Below are 22671 nucleotides of genomic sequence, written 5' to 3'. Positions count from 1 at the left end.
GGTACAGGTGTAGGTACAGGTGCACGGCAAAGTTCGTTGTCCAGGTTGTCACGAAACATTGCACATCTAATCCCACCTCGGGCCGTAGTTTAACGATAAATCCAGATAACAATTCCAGATCGCCATTGGGTTACAGTATCAGACATGCAGTAATGCTCAATGAATTGTGTGCCTTTGCGACACGGGCAGACTAGCCAGGTGAACACACAGCACAGGCAAACCACCAGTCTATGACCTGCAAATTTCATTCGGGGGGGGGTCCCCAGGAGCTGTGCAAAATCCGGCTGGATTATCCGGGTGTTCGTCGCAGTCGTGGGGGGGGGGGGGGGGGGGGGCGGAGACAATAATTTAATTTGTAATTTTTTCCACACTCTGGTGATATTCTCTTGCTTCAAACATCTGCACTGGGAACGGAACACCTCTGCTTAAAACGCACAGTGAATTTGGCGATTCGAATCAAGTCAACTTGACGGTACACAGTTGGTGGCCATCAACAACGATAACAGTTAGAAGAAAAAAACTACTTTGAAGAAAAACTAATAATTATGAAAAAGTACATACCGGTGTACGCATTTGCATGCGTACACCGGTTGATAACGTCAACAGTAGTACCAGTCAGTGGGAGTGAATGCAAGAGCATTCACCGGGAAAATGTCAATGATTGTTGCACACTAGCTACTTGGTACTACCTACAACAGTGCACATGTGCATGAAAAACCTGCCATGAGATTGACTGAAGTGCCAGGAAATCTGCCAATAGCATGGACGCTCGTGATCGATTGTTAGCATTATACAATGCATTCGCATACGTGGATCTGACGGTCGCCTCCGATGGCACACAGGGGGAACGTCGGGTGCCAGCTGAGGCCGCCAGCGACTGGGAAGGACTGCGTGATGGGAACCTGTGCAGAAGCAGTGGAGAAATGCACACAGAGAGCAGCTTTGAGTGGTTGCACGACAGCACAGTGGGTGGTCAGACCAGTCAGCAGCTGCATGCACACGAACTCGTATCTAGTAGTAGTGTACTCAAGTGAAGGTACACAGGCAGATCTGTTGGCCTTGTGAAGCTCTGCTTCACAGTTTCCACCAGCAGCCACAAAAAACGGCCAGCATGGCAATAAGGCGACACAATAACCACTTGCTAAAGCATGCATACTCATAACCACTTGCTAAGCATGCATACTCAAGAGTTACAGACATAGCGTAAAAGCACATACGAAAGCAGCGCCACTGACTTGCCACTCAATACAAGCAAGTGTGCATTAAAACCAGAGAGTGTAGCTTCCGTATGGGTGTCTGTCACAGCAAACACTCCTCGATCACATCAGGGTGGTGTTGAGTCAGGCTCGCTCGTTCGCAGACTGTTAGGCAACAACTGGACGGGTTCTGAGTCTTATCTCTTACTTAGAGTTAGGATATCATGATCTCAGACAATATTACAAAACAAAAGCAAAAGGGAAAACCATCGACGAGTCTTGACATGTGATGATGTCTCGCTTCCCGACCGAACAGGCAGACACCAGTTTTCTGGTCGTGCAAGCGATCTCCTGCGCTGACGGTCTACTCCCTGATTAGCGACGCAAGATAGCCGGCAAGACAGCCCAGGACGAGACGCTATGTGCAGTGCACCAAGGTCTCCTGACTGACTGACAAATGGCCGTCGACCTCCGCAGTAGCACCGTACCGCGCTCTTCGCCATGCGCTGAGTGTATGGCCATACCCTAAGGCTGACGACTTTGTCATCTTGAGAGAGGAGAGGTTAGTGATCCCAGAGTGCTGTGTGCCCGAGGTACTCCAGCTAGCACATGACGGGCATCCCGAAAAACAAGCCATGCCTGCAAGAGTCGGTGTGGTGACCTGGTTGGGCCAACGCAGCGAAGCGGCACGTTCAAAGCTGCGAGCCACGTGCCCTCGAAGCTCGACCAACGAAGGTACCTCTGCAGCCCAGAGAACTACCACCACGGCCCTGGCACAAGGTTGCCATTGATATATTCTATTATGGTGGAAAGGCGTTCTTGAATGTGACGGATCTGTACTCCCGCTATCTCCTGGTTGCAGAACTGACCGGCGAGACGTCCTCGTGGGTGGTGGCAGCTTTTCGCACTATGTTCACCATGTTCGGCTATCCAGTACGCGTCATCTCGGACAATGATCCTATCCTCAGTCTGTCAGTACAGAGATTGCAGCCCAGCTTCGTGGCTAGGGCATCCAGCACGAGCGCATTGTCCACCCCCCCCCCCCCCCCCCCGTACACCCCAAGGCAAAACCCTGGGGAACGATTGCACCAGACGCTCAAGCGCCATCTCCGAAAGTCGTCGCAGATGCATGAGCGAGCCCGACTCAACAGATGGATGCAGATTAGTGGCGAGAAGTTGCGGAGTGCAAACAAAAGAGATGCAGTTGAGTCCTGCTTGTACGCACTGCATCAATAAATCGATGCAATCCAGGAAGTTCACCGTGACAGCAATCCATTCGAGCTGCACAGTCGAGCTTTTACCTACTCTTGATACACAGCATGATTATGCAATGATGTCATTCGCATAATAGTCAGACCTCGCTTATCCGGTCCTCTTTTATCCGGAAGAAAATCGTCGGTTACGGATTTATAGCATATGCCACGCATACAATGTCACACAGTATGTGTGTTTGATTACACACGGAAAGTTGGGTGTGGTCCATCTGTCTGATGATCGCCACAGGCGTGAAACTCTGAGTCACAGCCAACCCAAGCTCCGTATCCCATTCTATTCTTTTTGTGTGTTCGATTATCCGGTTGCCTCGCCTATCCGGATATTTTTGTGGAAAACGGATGTGTGCGGCTATGCGAGGTCTGACTGTACCCTCCCTTTATCTGTTTATGCAAGGTACACAGTGATGCATTATCAGATCACAATCACATTCTTATGTGTCTGTCAACACACTGTTCAAAGCTGTCCCACTTCTATTCATATTATTAGGGCAGGCATGCTTCAACACAATTCATGTATACAGTGAAACCTGTCTAAGACGACCGCTCAACGGACCTCCAAAAAGTGGTCTCTGTTACCAGGTGGTCTCCTTATCCAGTGCCATTTGACTGGAAATAGCATCCCTTGGTCCTGGCTGCAGTGGTCTTCTGGGACAGGTGGTCTTCTGGGACAGGTTTTACTGTACGTATACACATGCCTTTACGGTACAGTTGTCCCTCTCTAATCCAGCACCCTCTCTAATCCAGCACCCTCTCTAATCCAGCACCCTCTCTAATCCAGCACCCTCTCTAATCCAGCACCCTCTCTAATCCGGCACCCTCTCTAATCCAGCACCCTCTCTAATCCAGCACCCTCTCTAATCCAGCACCCTCTCTAATCCAGCACCCTCTCTAATCCGGCACCCTCTCTAATCCAGCACAATTTTCAGTAGCCAAAATGTCCTCTTCATGCACATTGCAGCAGTAAATCAGATTTGTTAATTCAGCACCCTCCCTAAGGCCAAGTAAAAAAAATCCTAGTTTATCGTCCCCGCCCGCCCCATTTTTCGAGGCCGCCCGGAATTTATTTTTATTTTTTAAATTTAGAATTTTGCCAAAAAGCTTGATTTTTTACGTCGGCTAAGGCTTGAAAACACAGCTTCGTCTTTCTGCCGAAAGTCCGTCTTCATCCTGTCGAGACCTCGACAGTTTTCCGTTCTTTCCGTAGTTGCGACTTTGTTGAGAAGCGACATGCCGTTTGTTTTGCTGCAAATCCGTCGCGGGTTGAAAGTTCTGAAGTCCTGGTATGGCTGTGTTGTCTCTGCGTCTTCAACTCTCTCGGACATTTTCACCCAGTTCAGCGCTGGCGAGTTGGACCATGGGGATCCCGTACTACTCTGCTGGGTATCCCACTGTATGCTGCTACTGCGCTTCAGGAGAGGGTCTAGTCAATAATGCCGATGCGTATCCTGTGTGTGGTGCTTGCCAGGAGTCTGGGAAGAGCGCCATGAAGAAGCGTACCCGCACGCATGTCCCTCAGGGGAAGAAGTGAATTGTATTCCAACATGTTCCCTTTATGACTGACTATTGGTTACTGTCCTGACTGGTTCTTTCCCTTCTGCAGCTTTCTATCATTTATCTGGTGGTCTGTGTGAACCAAACAGTATTGGGGTTTGTGTCTTATGAGTGGAGTGACAATCTGTCGATCCAAAGATTTTGCATGTAATTGTTTATGTACATATAACTGTTATAGCATTGTGTATTCCATACACTACCACTATTCTGTTGCAGATTGTTGCACATGATGTGTCATTGTTTACCAAGAACTATACTAGTCTGTAGCACATCAAAAAATAAAAAATAAAAATAAAATCCGCCCTCCCTCCCCGATTTTTGTGAAAAAAAGGACGATAAACTGGGATTTTATTTTACTTGGCCTAATCCAGCAGATTTTCCGTGGCACAAATGGTGCCGGATTATAGAGGGACCACTGTATATCTATTCATTCCTGTTGCTAGTGAAGCATTGCAACACACTAGTACCTTTTGTGAGCCTGTGAGATGCACCTTGAAGTGATGTGGTGGGTAGCCCAGCGTGGCAAACTGTTGCTCCGCCGTGCGACACCATCTACATGTACACAGATAAGGGAGAGGAAGGAGTAGAGTTCAACACCGATCAACCACACCAGCTGCGCACACAAGACCACGGCGCATGACAACACAAGGGGCACTTACAACTACACTACAGAAGAATTGCAAGATGCAAGAGGTAAATGTCAGGGAACAAGACACTGGCGCAACGAGTGGCAAATAGACGAGGGCTTTAGAAGGGCCAAGGAAGTTGGCTCACCTGAATTTGACAGCACCATCGTTGTGAACGACGCGAGTTTCTTGAGGTTCGCTGCGGGAAGACAGAATGCACACAGAAAAATAGTTTACATTAGGCAAAGTCAATGAAAGGGCCATGTAATTCGCAATTCTGCAAAACCTCCCCTGTGAACCTGAAGCCATTGACAGCGGAAACTCTTCTCAAGAATGACTTCTCACAGCACATGTATCTACACATTGTGTATAGGTGTCTTAAGCCTAGGTCACATTCGACGGGGCGAGACGTAAGGATCGACAGGACGGCGTCCAATGCGAACACCAGGAACGGGAACGCAACCGTACTACCGTACAGATCGGGAAGAGTTGAATCAGTTCAACTTTTCATACCGTAGATGGGGACGCAAGCGAACAAAACAGCTGCAATTCGAGCGTGAACAGGAGACGGCGTTGTGTGCCGACTACTCCCGAATTGTACTTGGAAATTTTTAGCATGTCGAACACTACGCTTCCCATGATAACTCACAGAATGGCTAACACGACTGAAACACCAAAAAAATTGTGAACCACGTGTCGCGGTCGCAACGAGTCGCAAACAGTTGTATTGTGAATCGGCCTTTATACTCCGGAAAGTATGGTACATGTACTAACCTTCCCATGGAAGCATCCCACACATAGGAGTGATTACCGGCAACCGCGCCAAACAGATTGTTGTTCACTGGCGACCAGTCGGCGTCCACTAGTGCACCTGCTCCCATGGTCAGTAGTGTCATGATGGGCTGGCAGGAGACCAGGTCATAGATAGTCACGGTGCCCTGCCGCTCGGCCACCATCAACTGAAGACAAACAACAGTACATGGCACAACAGCGTGTGAGCACACTGGAACAAATCAAGGCAGTACCGTGACCAAGTCACCACACTTCCATGATACACAGCAGCACAGAAGCAGCAGTTGACAAGCCATAATGTGCACCAGTACAGTATCAGTTACAGTCCATTTCAAAACTATAGACGCGTACCTAGGCAAAAACCGTTATGCCAGCATCTATACCACATAAAATCTGTGATCACTTTGTGCATAAATTTTTCCAAATTGGGCGACTGTTATCCAATCGTTTAGAAACTATATGAGAGTAATTGTGGAGCGATCCTGAGCAATATTCCGAAAACTATTCTCAAAAAGTTCCAGCCAAATTTGAAATATTTCAAAAACCCTACGCGTCTATAGTTTTGAAATGGACTGTAGTTCACCAACCTTGAGGGGATCGCTGGGATGCCACCGCACCGCCATGCCGTAGGAGCTCAGAGGCAGACGGGATATACACTGCCCGGTAGCCACATCCCACAGGCAGCAGGAACGATCATCTGACATCATAAACACCAAGCAAAGCACATACAGGTGAACTACCCGGTATGAGTGCATACAAGCACCACAACAGAAATTATCACACCCCTTTACATGGATTGATGTCTGAAGTACTTGAAGTACATGCGGGTGTAGCAGAAATTACACATCACTTAATTAAGTACTTTCCCTTGCTACTCAGCAAGGCTTACCAAGAGTCTTCACCAATGACCACGGCAGCACAATCGAAGGTAAGAGCGCAAAAAACCAAAAAAATAGTCCATGTTACTAGTATTGCGAGAACAATAGTAACGATCACCAATGCCACAATCTGGGCACTCAAAGCAGGATGATAATACATTGTACACGTATCACTTACCACTAACAGTCGCTACACGAGTACCTTCCAGCGGCTCGTACGCACATGCATTCACATACGACGTGTGGCCATTCAACGACTGGATACAAAGCAGAGCACGTGACCGATACACAAGGAGAGATGATCAAGAGCGCACTATCACAGGGTACCATAGCCTCTGTTACAAATCACGTACTAGTAATGGGTTTACAACAACAGGGAATGCTTCCACATGAGCTCAGCTAACGCAACAACTGTCGAAGTCCCGGGAAAGCATCAAAAAACATTCTGGATACAGTTGTGCGAAGGAAACATTCCTTCACGTTCTGGGTACAGTTGCTGACAAGGAAACATCCCTTGGCCTTAACGTAAGAAGTTTTCACGAAGTCCTAGTGGGCCATGGCTGTGTGCATGCACCGGTACCAGCTTGTGTAGCTCCTCACCTGAACTGTCTGCTGATGGGCATCTCCTTGGTAGCACCGAATTACATGATCACTGCCTGCAGTGCAGAAACTGCAGAGCAAATGCAAGAACGCATATGTACATGTACAGGCACGTACACCATTCGGATGAGAGAGAGGGAGAGAGAGAGAGAGAGAGTGAGTGAGTGAAACAATGGCACCAACCACAGGATAAGTAGACATGCCCAGTGGTATCTCTGTCGCTCTTTCTCTCTCCAGCTCACCTTAGCCGCGCCTGAGGGATGTCCGTGTTTGTGCACGGAGACCAGGCAATCGCACTCACAGCCGTATCGTGACGGACATTGATGATTGACTCATACGACAAAGATGAAAGTGCCGAGCAATTCTGAGTTGCAGGGTCGACCTGCACGACATTCAAATTGCAAACATTGCGTAATATTGACAATGTTTCCCATGGAGATACATGTGCGATCAAGCATGTGATTTCGTATGTTTCATGAGCACATTGCCATAGCTTCCCAGATTGTGCAACTGCTGATTGGTAGCTGGCACGACTCGTTTCCACAATTACATTGTACACCATTAATTCTTCATGTGACCAGCTCTATACATATGCGTGCGTGCATTCGAGATGCAAGATTGATCGTGCACAAAGCGATTCCATGTACAGCCGCCAGGTGCGTTGCATAGCGAAAGCGACGTAATTCTGCAAAACGAGCAGCGCCGGAGGTTTATGTGGAGTTGCACACTCTAGAGAGTTCTATGCACTCTTGTGGATAGTAGTAGAGGCTAAGTGAATATCATCGCACAGGTATACTAGTATGCTTTGTATTTGCATCTGCTATCTGTTATGAGTGTTAGTAGCAAACCAGTGCTGGTGAATGTGGTGATGTCAATCAATGCAAATGACTGGGTTGTAAATGCAATCTGAATTCTTGAATATGCAATGCAATCCTAGCTAGCACCCTAACCACTTGGTTGTGCACTGGTGCAGGCTGCTGACCTATCCATTTGGTTAGAATTCATCGAGCACAACAATACAATGTACATGCACAATGTACAGACCTGGGTCAGACTACAGGTCTATACCATTGCAGACGCTCAATGGATTTTCAGGAATCCATACTGATATGGACACAGACTATTGGTATCGGGTGCATACGTGAAGCAGTACTCAAATGAAACATAGGCTTGGGCAATACCATTGAAAGGGGACTGTACTATTTTTCCTCCAAATGATATTCAAAATAATTTAATTGTCTGAGTTTTGTGACTTGTTCAATTTCAATAGAATATTTGTCACTGTTTACAATAGTCGTTATCTGACATGTGATATTGGAGAGAAACTTGCCTCTGAGGTCTGAAATTGTCCGATGGCTACACGTGTGTCACCACCTGCTGCTATCAGCGCTCTGTCCGTGTCACTCGCCAGAGGACAAAATTCTACTGTGCGGAGAGGCTCGAAGCAAGGAAACGAACGGAATTGGCCTGATGTGCCCTGTGCAACCTGCGATACATCAGGCATGGTGAACGAATTATTATACTTCTAATACCACAGTGTACTGTTATAGCAGTCTTTTCAATAGCTAATATCCCGGAATGCAGTGCTAGCTGTGATACCCGTTCAAAATAGTTGTAAAAATACTGAAATCGAAAGACCACTTTTTTTGGTTCTCGCGGGAAAGGAGTCATGCAAAAATTAATTCACGACGAAAAAGTTTTCAAATCCCGATGGCGCATGGCATGCACGCTGCATGCATATGCGCATGCACTGCACAATGCAAACAATCATGTGTAGAATTAATTATTTTGTCAGTGGCCTTTCCACGTTCCACAGCTTGTTTACCATGTTTACGTTTCTGCGTCAGTGATTTTGGTGTTGTTGAGTTGAAACCAGGACAGGATCTTTCCCTTTGAGTTGAGATTAGAGTCTTCTTGTTGAGATTTGACGCAATGTCGAGCTTGTTACTTCCCATTGGTAGGCCAATGCCGACAATGCTGCGGAACGCTGTGCGTTCCTTTGGAAGCTCAACAGCAGACAGGAAGAATTTCGTGTCAAGGATTCTCGATCGCTATGAAAGCCCAACAGAGCAGCAGAATCCACCTCGTGAAACTGTTTACGAAATGCAATGTAAACGAAAATGCAGCACAGACTAGTAGAACGTAGTGTTGTATGCTTTGCTTACTGAGACCATTGCGTGTGTGTCGCATGCCACTACAGTCCATCACCTTCGTCCTGGGCAAATTGAGAATTACCTCCACGCTGCGTAAGTGGACACTTACATTGTATATCGTTCAATGATTTTCAGCACCAGCCATCTGGCCATACTCATGCTCATGGACATGTTCATATCACAGGTACAGACTTCAGTCGTACTCAATGAAGTCCGATTTCATATCTAAAGCTAGTTATAGTGCCGTGCACCCGTGCTCGGTGAAGTGTTCGCAAGTCTGGGGCTGGGATGCATAGCGCCGGATGCTGTGTCAAGTCACGGCGCGAACGGGTTTCATTGAACACACTGTGGTATCCAGAGTTACTGCTTCAGGTGCAGTGCATGTTGACCCGACGGTCCGCGTTTGAAAAAAGTAACGGGAGCCCATAGGCAAATGCTTACTGTAGCTGCAGGAGGTGGTAGACACCGTGTGTTCCGGTGAGCTCGGCATAGTGAAGGCGGTTCTCATCTCCCTTTCTTCTTTGCCACGTTGTTCCCTATACATAAATTTGGACCGCGCAGAAGCGTTGCAGCAAGTTTGCAGATTCTGTCCTGAATATCATGGGTCTGGGTCTGAGCTGGTTTGGCTTTCATCGTGATCGCACAGAGTGGGTCTGTTTACATGAGTCAGTGCTGTTTTATTCATAACGCCCCTTCAGACACAGTGCAACACTGCGCATAAGCAGCTTACACATGCACATGCCTACTTCGGTGTTCTCGAGATACAGGTGATTTTGTACAGTAATTCGTCCCAGCAAGATCGAGGCCGGTGTGGAAGCTGCTGTTCTGTCCATCATTGGTGTTTTTCCAGTTTCAGGCCAGGAAGTTTCATAAGCCTTCCTTGTTTAAAAACCAAAGCACGGTTCACAATACACGCATCACTTTCCGCGATGCGACATACGACACTTTGCGACAAGGAAACGCCCGTCGCACCCTGTCACAGAAGAGTTGACCAAAGCTCACATGTTGTGACCGGTGGCATGCAACGCGTAACAAGCACAATGTTCTACGCTGGATGCACATGCATGTACTATGCACTGCATTTAGATATAGCAGAAATATAAATAATAAAAACAACATTGTGAATCGTGTGCCGGCGGTCGCAGTTGGCATGCTGGCATTCCCGACCTACACCCTGCTTTCTAGTATGTAGTGCTTGTGTTGTCAACATACATTCTGCTCACGTGATTAGTGCTGGCATTGCCAACCCTGTTATTCAGCCTGGTCACTGCTGGCATTGCCAATCCAGTTTTTCAGCCTGGTCACTGCTGGCATTCCCTGACATCCTCCAACTGTGTTCGTGTGTGTGTGTGCATCTGTAGTGAGGAAGAGCTGCCACGGATCACCGAAAACGAGGCCATTCCGCGCCACTTGCTGGCAAGCTGGACTGTGGACATAGGCGCTCAGGACACTGCTAGTGAGTCGTCTTCGTACTGTGATGTATATCGATATGCTAGTTAGGGGCAGTGCTTAGTTTTTAAATATTCGTTTCTGGGCTCTTATGGTATTCACTGGTTTGAGGGAAAGACGCAAACAGGAAAAGTCTGAAGAAAAAATTGACTGTCACCACCAGGACTCGAACCAGGGACCCTCGCCTGTAGCCTGTAGCTCTTATAGTGTTCAATCATATGGATATTCTCAAGAATGAGGAATGGTATTGGCCTGAGCTTCCTTTTTGCTGGCTGTATTGTTCCCGCTGCTCTTGCTTCTGCTGTGTGTGTGTCTGTCTGTTCGTGCATCCTTTTGCTTTTCCATTAGTCCACTTGTGGAGCTATCCTGCAGGATTCAAGGCCGTTCACGAAGCTAAGAAAGTCCTGGGAGAAGATAAGGTACTGTATCATAAAGACTTGTATAATAAAATTATAAAGCATAGTTTTGTATGGATGTATGATTCCAATAGAAGCATCGGGTTTGCATCATATAGTGGCTTGGTATGCGACTCTGCTGAAAAAGATCAATTGCGGCCTGTTTTATTGCCTCAATGTCGACATTGCATGTTGTAGTGAGTCCATGTGCTGTGTTTCTTGGTGGACTTTTTCCTCTGCCTACTGTGTGTGTGTGTGCTTGTTGCTGTATTCTCTCTCTCACTCTCTCTCTCTCTCTCTCTCTCTCTCTCTCTCTCTCTCTCTCTCTCTCTCTCTCTCTCTCTCTCTCTCTCTCTCTCTCTCTCTCTCTCTCTCTCTCTCTCTCTCTCTCTCTCTCTCTATCTCTCTCTCTCTCTCTCTCTCTCTCTCTCTCTCTCTCTCCCTCTGTGTGTGTGTGTGTGTGTGTCTCTCTCTCTCTCTCTCTCTCTCTCTCTCTCTCTCTCTCTCTCTCTCTCTCTCTCTCTCTCTCTCTCTCTCTCTCTCTCTCTCTCTCTCTCTCTCTCTCTCTCTCTCTCTCTCTCTCTCTCTCTCTCTCTCTCTCTCTCTCTATCTCTATCTCTATCTATCTACCGTATCTGTCTATCCATCCATCCATCCATCCACCTATCTATCTATCTATCTACCTATCTACCTATCTATCTATCTATCTATCTATCTATCTATCTATCTACTCAATCTGCGGACAGAACTGTTTCGTCCTTTGTGGACTCATCAGCGCAGCACAGAGAAAATGAGGCCGAACCTGATAGCAATGAAAAATATAATATTTCCAAAGCCAGCTATCTATCTATCTATCCATCCATCTGCCTATCTCTTCCTCCTGCTGACTGTTATTTTTTCTATCTGTTTTTCCCTCTCCTGCCAATTCACAGCAATACGTTGCTTACATCAGGCGCCAAGCTGAGCTTATGCGTGACCGCCGGAACCAGATCCTTGTGGAATTCTCTTTCTGGAATTGTGAGGACATGATGGCTAGCTGTGAGCCCGGCGGTATCTTTGAACTGCGGTCATACCAGCTGAAGGTGAGCCCGTGTTGTGTCGACCTTTCCCCGAGCATGTGCTCAAGATCGATGAACATGCGCATTGTCATGCGAGAGCAAGAGTATGCTCGCGTGCCCGCAAAAAGACAGACAGTAGACACACACACACAAACACACACACACTCTCTCTCTCTCACTCTCTCACCCACACACACACATACACACATGAGAACTGAGACCTTAGACATCCATCCCCAGAGATAGTGAAACTGTTGCTACAACAGAAGCCATAACAACATGAGCTGATGTCCCATCATTCAGTAGAAGGCTGAAGGACGAATTGACCGCCGCTATAGTCTGGTCTACATCACACAGATTTTTGAAGTGGCAAACACACACACACACATCCTGTACATGGTGGCTGTGTTCTTACATGTTGCTATGCTGTGTCTTGGCTCAGGATTGATACATGCTGCTTTCTTGTCCATCGCATAATGTTCACTGTTGTCCTCACCCACTTACTGAGGTGTGGTGAGCCCATAAGTGGGATCCTTTTCAAGTCCACCCTAGAGTTTGGGGATTTCAGGGGGTGTCGCCCGTTGGGCGATTCAATAGCCAATTGAGTCATCTTTCCAAGATTCCTTTTGAGTCTCTCTCCCCTCTCCCGGGGAGACCCACGGGACCAGTTTTGGCAGTGAGCAAGTACTTAGTACAAGTGTGTGTGTGTGTGTGTGTGTGTGTGTGTGTGTGTGTGTGTGTGTGTGTGTCTTCCCTTCAGCCTGGCACATTGATGGACTGGGGTCATGAATGGTAAGACTGAATTGACATCCCTAGATGAAGCGGTTTTGTGGTAGCAACTTGAAGTGCTGTTAGATCCCGTAAATTAGTTTGTGTTATGGACTGGTTTTTGAGCCTGAAGGCTGAATGTCCTCTTATAGTTGCTGGTGGAAAAGCTTCAGTGTTGTGTTCAGCTTCTCTCTTTTCTCACAGAACCCTGCAATGACCTTGTTGGCTCTGTTCAGGTAGGCTGTCAGAATTCTGCACTTAAATACTCATGGACCAGGTGCTGTGTTGCATATTGTACATTTGTGATGTTCTCTTTAGGTCTCGTGGAATCGTGAAGCGTATGGATGCTCAAGACAAGCCGGTCGGCGGCTGGTATTCACAGATCGGTGATCTCTACATGGTCCATCACTTATGGTGTAAGTGCAAGAAATCGAGTTTATTTGAATGTTGCCATTGCCCCTGCCTTGTACCGTAAAGTACCGCGAGAGCGCCTCACCATCTCGTCCTTTCGTGGTCGTATTGTGAAAGTGCCCTCCTGTCTGTAGGTCATACAACACAAACCTTGTACCCATTTTGCACGCTGTGCAGTCAATCCGTACCTTCAAGCGGACACGAGCTCCCCACAAAACCCCGCTAAGTATGAACTTCGTACACTAAGGTTCTCACACCGTACAAACTTCATTGCACTCTGCCATACGATTTTCCCTTCCCTGGCTGTAAAATCAAGGTGGGGCGCTCTGGCGGTACTTTATGGTACTTGTAGTATTGTTTGGTAAGCTAGTACTTGTGATGTCACTACTTCATCCGCCCAGGCAAAGTTTTCGCTTATCTCCTTCAGCCCAATGACAGGTGTCTGACAGCAATTTTGCATCTTGTGCACTTCACCATCACACAAATCTGCTGGTTCAGGCACACCAGTTCCAAACAAGTCGGCGAAGTCGGCAAAGAGTAAAGAAACACCTAGAGTAGAGCGCGTTGAACGCGAGTGAACTGGTAAAAAAGACACGAAGTCAGTCACTGGTCAAGGTGGGTGCTGCTAGAGCACCACTGGAGTGCAGAGCAGAGGTGTCATGTTGCGAAAAGCCAGCGTGTTTGTTTGCATCCGGCACAAGATGCGTGTACGGGAAAATGCACGTGAGCTTGAAGCTGAGAAAGCCACTTGTACTCAGCGACGCTCGCCCACATACTGCAAAATGAATCAGAATCGGCGCTGGGCAAAACCGGGGAAAAGAAAGGCTTCGATGACAGGGTTGTCACTCACCCAGCTTGTTCGCCTGATGTCAACGTGAATAATCCTGCAAAGCGACGCTGAGCTCGTCAGCTTCAGCTGGTAAGAAACACGACCGATCGTACTCATGAAGGAGGTGAAGCGCTTGGAAAAGTGTCGATACGAAATATTTGCGCTTCTGGAAAGTGCGAAGTACTACCCGACAACAAGTGCTGCGTCGGCTGATGACAAAGGATGACTTGAACATTTTCGACTTGGAGAGTTTCTCTTGATGTTCAATGACTCCTCAACTCATTCTGAGTCGTTATAAGCCGTTCTGAGAAACTGGAATGTATCAGTAAAAAGTGTAAAGATATTAAAGCGAAAATTTTGCTTGGGCGGAGGAAGTACTTTTGAAGCACTCAATTATGATGTCATCGAATGACTTCATTATAGACATTGGGTCGGTTGATTGTCTTTGATCTTAGCACGTGACGGTGTGATGGTACGCCAGTCTTTCACTGAGTGGATATGGTGTGCAGTGTATGTTATGCTACTTCTGCCCTGCCCTATTGATGTGTGCACCACTGCAACAAAGCTCTCTCTCCTCTTCTCTTCTCTCTCTGTAGCTTATCAGAATTTGCAAATCCGCAAGGAAGTTCGTGAAAGTGCCTGGCAGCAACCAGGCTGGGAAGAAGTTGTCGCTAGAACAGGTAGGAATCTAATTGCTGCCACATGGTATCTCTCTTCCTCCGTTCTTGTGATATTTTGATTTCAACTGCGGAATGGAGTTCTTGTTATGCGCATACAGCATGTACTCGTTTCTGAAAGCATGTATGTTTGTCACTAGCAAACGCTCACCTGGCAAGTATACATGCTTCAATGTGTGTAATCACGTCACATGTTCTGTGTGATCCACACTTTATCTCTGCACCTGAATATGTACGAGCTGCCCAGGCCTCACAACCACTGCCGTTTCTGTGCTGCCTTCTTTAATACATACGCATGTACACTGTATATGTGGCATTATGTGCACATTCACATATCTGAAGGTTTGTGATTTTCAATATTAAAAAGAAATAAAAAAAATGTACTTCGAAGTACAGTACATGATTGTTATGCGCCCATCATCATACATTCTATATCATGTGCTTGGTTAGGGGCCATCCGGGGTTACCGATAGTTTTTACAAAACGAAAAGTTTTTTAATATATTCCGAACCTGAGCCTTCCAAGTTGGAAGGTTGTTGGTTTGCGCCTTTGAGAAGTGTTGGAGCTAGGTGTCAGGTCGCCGAATGTCTCAGTACTCCTTGTCAGTTTTGTGCCATTTTGTCGCACTCGCTGACTGTTTAAGATCTGGTTACGTTGGTGGACAGTTAGTCATAACTCGTAACATTTTGTCCTTCTTCTTTTCACAATTATTTAATTGGCTCACCATCCGAGTTACATTTTTAATATATTATTATTATTATTTACTATTATTTTTTCAGCCTCCACCCCACCCATCTTTTCTGCAGGTAAAACGAATTCCAATAAAATATTTGAAACTCGGATGAGCCATATTGTAGAAAAGAAAAGGACATATGGATACGAGTTAAGAGTAACTCTCCATCACTGTAACTGGATTATACAGTCAGAAAGTGCAATAACTAGGCACAAAACTGACAGAGTACTGAGACATTCGACGTTCTGACACCTAGCTTCAACACAATCAAATTGTCAATTTTCGACACCCAGAAGTAACTGGACATTCTCCATCTGCATGCAATAATTATTTTCAAAATGAAACTCCATCAAACCCACCCACCCCCAAAAGAAAACTTTTCGTTTTGAAAATATTATTGGTAGCCTTGGACGGCCCCTTAGCCTTAGGTGTCTGCTTACTGGACTAACTGTGTGCTGTGAATGTTGCTGTGCACGTGTGCATGCGCACTGTGTGTGTGTGTGTGTGTGTGTGTGTGTGTGTGTATGTGTGTGTGTGTGTGTGTGTGTGTGTGTGTGTGTGTGTGTGCGTGTGTGTGTGTGTGCGTGTGTGTGTGTGTGTGTGTGTGTGTGTGTGTGTACAGTGCCGCTTGTTCGGTGGATGGAGTCAAGCATCTTGACCCCTACGTCGTACTCGCCACTCCGATAGGCCCCATTTCCTCAGCTCATCACCCAGCCTGTGCTCTCATGTTCATAATCAAGCTCTTAGTAACACGCCAAGTTTATCTTTCATGTACGCTCACAAGTGTGCCTCAACCGTACCAAGTTCCAGACTGTTCACTGGTTTTAGTCCCCCCCCCCCCTTACTTTAGGTCTAGTCGATTAGCTTTTATTATGCTTCCCTTATGCTTTTCTTCATCATAGCTGTACTGTTCTCTGCACTGCTCTTTGCTCAGCCATGCTCACTGCAGCTTGCTGGCAATGTTTATCTATTTCAGCCTCTACTTTAGCTGTGCGCCTACATGTGGCATTTGTTATCACGCGTACATGTATACGTCTGTTTCGGACTTGGAGGCTGGCCGCGAGGTGTATCGTGTGCTGGGACTCTCCCTCTTGTAGCCTGTCCGTGCTTTTCTTGTATGTATTTGTATGCCAGTCCATTGTGTTTACAAGTTCACTGGTCTGACTGTACACTGTATTTAATATTCTGTACGGCGTACTGGCGTTGCTCAACTGACTATGACTCTACTTGTAGCTCTATGCTGTTCGAATTATTTTGGCTTTACTTTCTATTTCCTTGTTCTAGTCTGTGTGTGTGTGTGTGTGTGTGTGTGTGTGTGTGTAGTTATCCGTATTTGGTGTTAACACATGTATTATCTTTTTCCTCACATCATGTCTATCAAGAAATGTAGTATTATTGATGGATGAGTTAATTGAGAAATCGTTCTCCACTGCCCTACAATGTAGCTCTCTGACTCACCGTGATTCCAGTTCATGTCATGTTCATGTGCCTCTCAGCTGTCTTGTTGTGTCTCACCGGAGACCAGGACGCTGCATGACATTATACTGATGAGTGATGTCAATCACCCCCCCCCCCCCCCCCCCCCCCCCCCCCGTCCCCTCAGCCTTCTGACTTCTGTCATCATGGTCGTTCAGCTGTAAAAAAATATTTACCGTACCGTTTAGCGTCAGGGTAGCGTCGGGAAATCCCCTCGTCTACCTCGGTCAGGGTAGCGTCGGGAAATCCCCTCGTCTAGCTCGGTTGACCAGATCCGATGACGCATGATGATGAGTAGACCTCGAATATATGACTTGGGGCATGAGTCACACTTGCCGGCTCTGATTCTGAATCAGTTTTCGAGATCAGTCTGGACTTTTCTTCACGCAAAGAAAACTTTTGAAAGATGGTAGTGGTTTCATATCATATCTAGTTTGGACCCAAAGTTCGTCCATAATCATCTTCCCACCCTTGGAGATGTCGGGCCAAGAAGAATTGCGTACGAGCTTCAGAGTGTCGATGATGTTTGTCTGCTTGCGCAATTGCCTAATACCTGTATTCTGAACTGTTCAATTTATTATATTTTTTGTTTTCTTATTACTATTAGTCCTCCTGGAGAGGGTGCTACTACGTTTTGGAGGGGCAGATACTGACGAGAAGCTGGAAAAATCCGTTGGTCGCTTCTTATGCCCCGTCTTGCTGAAACTAGGCACCGAACGCAAAGATGTCAGAGACAAGGTACATGTGCCCACGCATGCTAATCGTGACACATGTACATGAACATGCATTAATTTTATTTATACAGTTGAACATCGATTATCCGACCACCTCTGGGCAGACAACTGTCAGGCGGTGTTCAGATAAGGCAAATGTTCCGGATAAGAAAAAACTGTCACTCACACACTTTCAGTGGTTATTATTACTAGCCGCACGACCTTTTTATTTTTACTTTTCAAATTTTTCGTATTTTTTGAATGGCTCACTACATGCACAGTGCGTACTCTACGGCACGTGCGCCCAAAAAAACTGTTACGGATAATCGAATGGTCGGATAGTCGATGTGCGGATAATCGATGTTCAACTGTACCATTTTATATCATTTTATATCATTCTGCTATGACTTAGTATCAGTGTCATGCCAGACATATGAAATACCGATTCCATGGCCACACGTACCCTTTCGTTATGCCGTAATAAGTAGTAATAACCCAATCAGTTGATCGACCAATAATAGTTTATCCAAGTATCCATTCAGCCACACACGCTCACCTTCGACGATAGAGTTAGGGGCGATGAGAAAATAAGCCCGGGCTTATTCGCCTCGGGCTTATTTTCCAACCGTTTACATGATGGTTGTACGGGGCTGAGTTCAGGTTGGTGACTGCGAACTGTGCGCATTTTATTTTTCAAATCGCACATGAAGGTAAATGTTCCTGAATGATGACATTCGGATCAAGAAGTTCCTGCTCACGCTCCTACTGCCTTTCCAATTTTCACTTATTTTTCAAAAAGGAAGCCTTCACTGAACAAAACGTCAGAAGAAAAATTGCCAAGAAGAGAAACAAAAGAGACGCACTGTCCACGACGATAATACTCTCAGGTTCACGAGGCAAAATCGATAAACGTGAGAAAAACACTCGCAGCCCAGGGCTTATTTTCTTGACCGTTTAGATGAGAGAAAATGGGCTCTGGGGGGGGGGGGGGGGGGGGGGGGTGCAAACACATGCACACGTGTGACCAAGATAACACTGGCAAACCGTGATCCAGTTCACACGGTGCTGGGCAAACTTAAAATGCATCAATGTATCCATAGTGACCTGAAAGTGCCGGGAAATTCAAATTTTGAATTTTCCTTTGTTCAAGCACTGCATTTGCAGTATGCACTTTCAACAACCGACACTTTTCTGGCGTGCAAAGTATAATCTTGAGCACAAGGGCCCCGGCCAAATTCGAAAATCAGTACGTACACTTAGACCATATATGACATCAGACACTGGACTCCACAAGACAAGAACCAAATACAACAACATGCGTAAATCATAGTCGAACAGAAATCCGCAATATTGAGGCTTGATCTCAGCATCGGTGCTCCCATCGGCAGTCATCAAGCACCCTGTGCGGTGGCCAATCATCTCAAAGTCAAACGAGGAAGTGACTTCGCTCCACGCCTCACCAAGCCACTTGGTGATGAACGCATGGCGTTCCCAGGCTGGAATGCCCTTGCTCCATCTTTCCAAGTTCTCGTCAATATAATCTAGAATGGCACAACACTGAATTCGAAGAGCTGGGGTTTGGATGACTTTAACACAAAAACTACAGATAGGCAAGGGAGCTGGACGACATAAAAACTTGCAATATGTTCCAAGTGTTTACTGTAAACCCACTCCTGCTAATTGTCCGTGGTTGGTGAAAGAGCCGATACACGAGTGCTTGATACGAGACCCGAGGCATTGTGTTTGAAAATTGCCTAAGGAGCAGATCTACTGCTCCCATCCACTATTGGCGAGTTGGAATTTGATATGGAGTAGTTTCATATCTTTGTCATGTGACTACACTTTGTAGAAAGTAATCCTGACATGTGGACAATGGAACCAACATGGCCGATTGTCATGTGGCCCATGGATGCAGAAGTTGAGTGGAGTTGGAAGTTGGAACCAACATGGCTGTCCCCTACGTAATAATATGATTAGGGCTGAAACGATCGTGAATTTTCACGTATCGATTACTCTTTAGCTTAACGATCGAGTTATCGATTATAATCGTTAGCAAATAGAGTCATAATTCTGTGCAAACATTACTCTGTTTCCACAAACTATGCCTTCATAATACCAACAAATCTGCATTAGTGAAAGGGTAGCTCCGAAACATGGCAGTTTTGAATTCAATTTAACCTCAGAACATGAACCATACCCCTGGCAACTGTATACTCCCAGCGGAAACTGGTTCAAACTTCACAAAACGAGGGTTTACAGTACTTTCTGGACACATATTTAAGAAACGCAAAATAATCGTAATCGGTAATCTAAACGATTGCTCGATCGTTGGAGTTATCAAACGAGTACTCGATTATTCGGTATAATCGTTTCAGCCCTAAATATGATCATGTGATAGACGTGCAACGGCTCTACTGCTGTAGTGCATGATCTCACTGCTGTGTTTTAGCTGTTATCCAATGTCATTACTTGCTAACCTGGCCTGTGCTGTCCAATATTGCCCGTCTGTCCTAGACTTTGGAAGTGCTGACGCACATAAGCAAGCAGCTGAAGAACAGACTGAAGCTGGCCATGCCGGTTGATGCTTTACTACAGCAGTATGAGGTGGGGTTGTTGTGTTATGCTAGTTTTGGACAATTGTCTTGGATGCTGCAGTATTAGTACATGCACTGTGTACATACATTATTGTACTCAGATGGAGAGCCAAGGTTTAATTTATACAAAAGAGAAAGACCAAGGAACTACAAGTTACTGTTAGCCAGTTAGTTGTAGAACGTCAGTACCGTCGGTCAGTGTCGTGCAATGTTATCGCATGAGCTGATTGTTTAGTAACTGGTGGTGTTAGTGGACAGTATAGCGTAACTTGTAGTTCCTTGGTCTTTCTCTTTTGTATACATTATTGTATTCAATTACCATACCCGAAACTGGACAGCAGCATGTTAGGTCCTAGGATTCTCAGGCGCGGAGTAATGACATCAGCGAGGCCTCCACAACTCTGCTAAGAGCTGCTTAACTATCAGCCTCTTATTCCGGGCACAGTTGTCTATATCAGTCAAGTTAGCTCATTTCAAATTGGACAAATTGCATTAATGGCATCCATTGATGAAGTCGATGATACGACAGGATGACTGATTTCACATGCTATCTGTCCGTATGTGCTTGCGTCAAGTAGACTGTCTCGTCCAAGGAAATTTTGGAGGGATGAAAGTCACTAGCCTTGGGCCCTCCTATTCCTCACTATAGTACAGACTACAGGTTTGTGGCCTCCCTACCGTAAGAACCCCCCCCCCCCCCCCTCTAAAAATTGCAGGGAGCAGGGTTCTGTGGAGGAAATTCTTCTCTTGCTATAGTATCTCGTCCTGTTGTCAGCAGTGTCCTTGCGGAATAAACCAAGTACACGGTGATGTTTTTAGAAGCATCCGGCCCTAGATCCTTTGAAAAACAAGTTTCTTTGTCAACTTGCCTTGTGTTCTTTGGTGTGCTTTTGGCGTGCAGGACTCGACGTTGTCTAGCTTTGTTCACGTAAGTACCACTTTTAAAACAAGTCCTATGGAGATGCCTGTGCATTCGTAAAGAGTTGATAATACTTTGATAATTATACTAGTACATGTACATGTAGCTGCAAACGTTACTACGAAGAATAATTAACTGGTTTTCTCTCGACCAGTGAATATATAAAAACTTTAAAAAGGTTTTCAACTTGTTCCCTGTGACTTTAAATTAGTTTGGTACAAACTTTAGTTATTTTGTGCCCCCTAACTAATATAGCGAAAGTTAATTCCAAATGAAACTTTGTACTTATACAGTACCGTATTTCCCCGTAAGTTAGTTCTCCCCAATGACTTAGTACCCACTATAAAAAATACACTTTCCACTGCCGAGGTTATCACCCCGAAAGACAGTTCCCCCTGAAAGATAGTAAGTTCGTACCCGTCCTACATGTACAGACACCGTACAGTACATACATCATATGCACGGACACTAGAGTTGCGCAGGCTTCCCACTGCGTGTCATTTACCCCCGATAAAAAAGCACTCCCTGAAAGATAGTACCACCCCCGAAAGTTAGTACTCATGTGGCTGCTAAGTTCGAAAGTTAGTACGTACTAACTTACGGGGAAATACGGTACTTTGAAGTACATTGCGTGCTGAGAGCTGGGAGAAGCTGTGGTGACCATGCTGGCAGTCAAATCCCTTCTGTAGACCAGTGAGCAATGTGGCAAGATTCAGAAAGGAAGAAGAGAGCGGGAAGAATACATGCACCAATGGCAGGCATCGTGCACATTTTGTCTGAGAAAACTGTACCGCCACTCCCATTTTTAGAACCTTTTTTTGGTAAACAGTGTTTTTTTGGATTTATCGTGCTATTTTTCGTTCAGCCACCCTGGTTTGAACTCATGACAATAAGCACAAGTGTACCATCCTACATTCTACGCGCTGTGCACTTTTCTTTCAGAGGCTCTGCTAGTGATCAATTAGCGATGAGTTGAGTTTTCTCGTAAAGATTGTGCTGAGGTGTGCGAGAGTTGGTTGTAGTTTTCTTGGCATTAGCACTACTCTTCGCACCTACTGGATCAAATCTGACCGCTTTTTGTGGCTTCTGTTGTGGTGCTCTCACTTGTACTTCTTTCGGTTCATTATAATTGTCACTGTTCATAATATATTTGATCATAAAGCTGTGACAATTGTATAGAACCGGAGGAAGTAGTACTTTTGAGTAGTATGCCTGTATGCTGCGAGTTCGAGAAACCCTCCTGTTGTGAACAGTACACACTGCGGTGATGTATCGTTGCACTTTTGGATGATAAATTGTGCTAGGCGTTCATTGTCATGTAGTTTTGCTGTGTAGCTAAACAATCTGCCCAGAATAGCCTTTGGCCATTGGCTGTGGACATGATGGTTGGGAGTCTGCTCTACTGTTTTGAGCTAAGTACCTAGGTGTAGCTTACACACGGAAAAACGGTCGTCTGATGATTGCAGTGGCATGAATCTTTGAGTGACGACAAATCCAAACCGGGCCTATTTCTCTTTTTCCGTGTGAAACGCTCTGCACTTTGCCTGCAATTGCCACATTTCTCCTAGGTATAGCTTAG

General features: G+C 46.0%; 3 protein-coding genes across 4 annotated transcripts in view; 2 read left to right on the top strand and 1 right to left on the bottom strand.

Moving 5' to 3' along the window:
* Positions 1–400: 400 nt before the first annotated feature.
* On the bottom strand, positions 401–8545 carry LOC135818971 (nucleoporin Nup37-like). Its single transcript, XM_065332138.1, has 9 exons — positions 8248–8545; positions 7160–7299; positions 6918–6987; positions 6496–6574; positions 6027–6136; positions 5422–5606; positions 4796–4846; positions 4489–4573; positions 401–902 (listed from the first exon to the last, which is right to left on the bottom strand). Exons 1-9 carry the CDS (start codon positions 8419–8421, stop codon positions 789–791), a joined length of 1008 nt encoding a protein of 335 aa, XP_065188210.1. The 5' UTR covers positions 8422–8545; the 3' UTR covers positions 401–788.
* A 183-nt stretch (positions 8546–8728) lies between these two features.
* On the top strand, positions 8729–16868 carry LOC135818960 (protein NipSnap homolog 2-like). The gene is made up of 9 exons (XM_065332130.1): positions 8729–9027; positions 9118–9163; positions 10432–10526; positions 10868–10938; positions 11847–11996; positions 12733–12764; positions 13059–13156; positions 14577–14660; positions 16013–16868. The coding sequence occupies exons 1-9, from the start codon at positions 8850–8852 to the stop codon at positions 16075–16077; spliced, it is 819 nt and encodes a 272-aa protein (XP_065188202.1). The 5' UTR covers positions 8729–8849; the 3' UTR covers positions 16078–16868.
* Positions 16869–17212: 344 nt separating this feature from the next.
* LOC135818938 (proteasome adapter and scaffold protein ECM29-like) overlaps positions 17213–22671 on the top strand; it is a 54374-nt gene continuing 48915 nt past the window's right edge. For both annotated transcript variants that reach the window (XM_065332121.1, XM_065332117.1), the window contains exons 1-4: positions 17213–17365; positions 17474–17604; positions 20094–20183; positions 21075–21101. In XM_065332121.1, coding sequence (XP_065188193.1) covers positions 17344–17365; positions 17474–17604; positions 20094–20183; positions 21075–21101 — 270 coding nt within the window. In that variant the 5' untranslated portion in view covers positions 17213–17343. The remainder of the gene's footprint in view (positions 17366–17473; positions 17605–20093; positions 20184–21074; positions 21102–22671) is intronic.

Source organism: Sycon ciliatum, chromosome 1, assembly GCF_964019385.1.
Source record: "Sycon ciliatum chromosome 1, ocSycCili1.1, whole genome shotgun sequence".
In the NCBI taxonomy this organism is placed as follows: Eukaryota; Metazoa; Porifera; class Calcarea; order Leucosolenida; family Sycettidae; genus Sycon; species Sycon ciliatum.
This window is presented reverse-complemented; position numbering and strand designations above follow the sequence as displayed.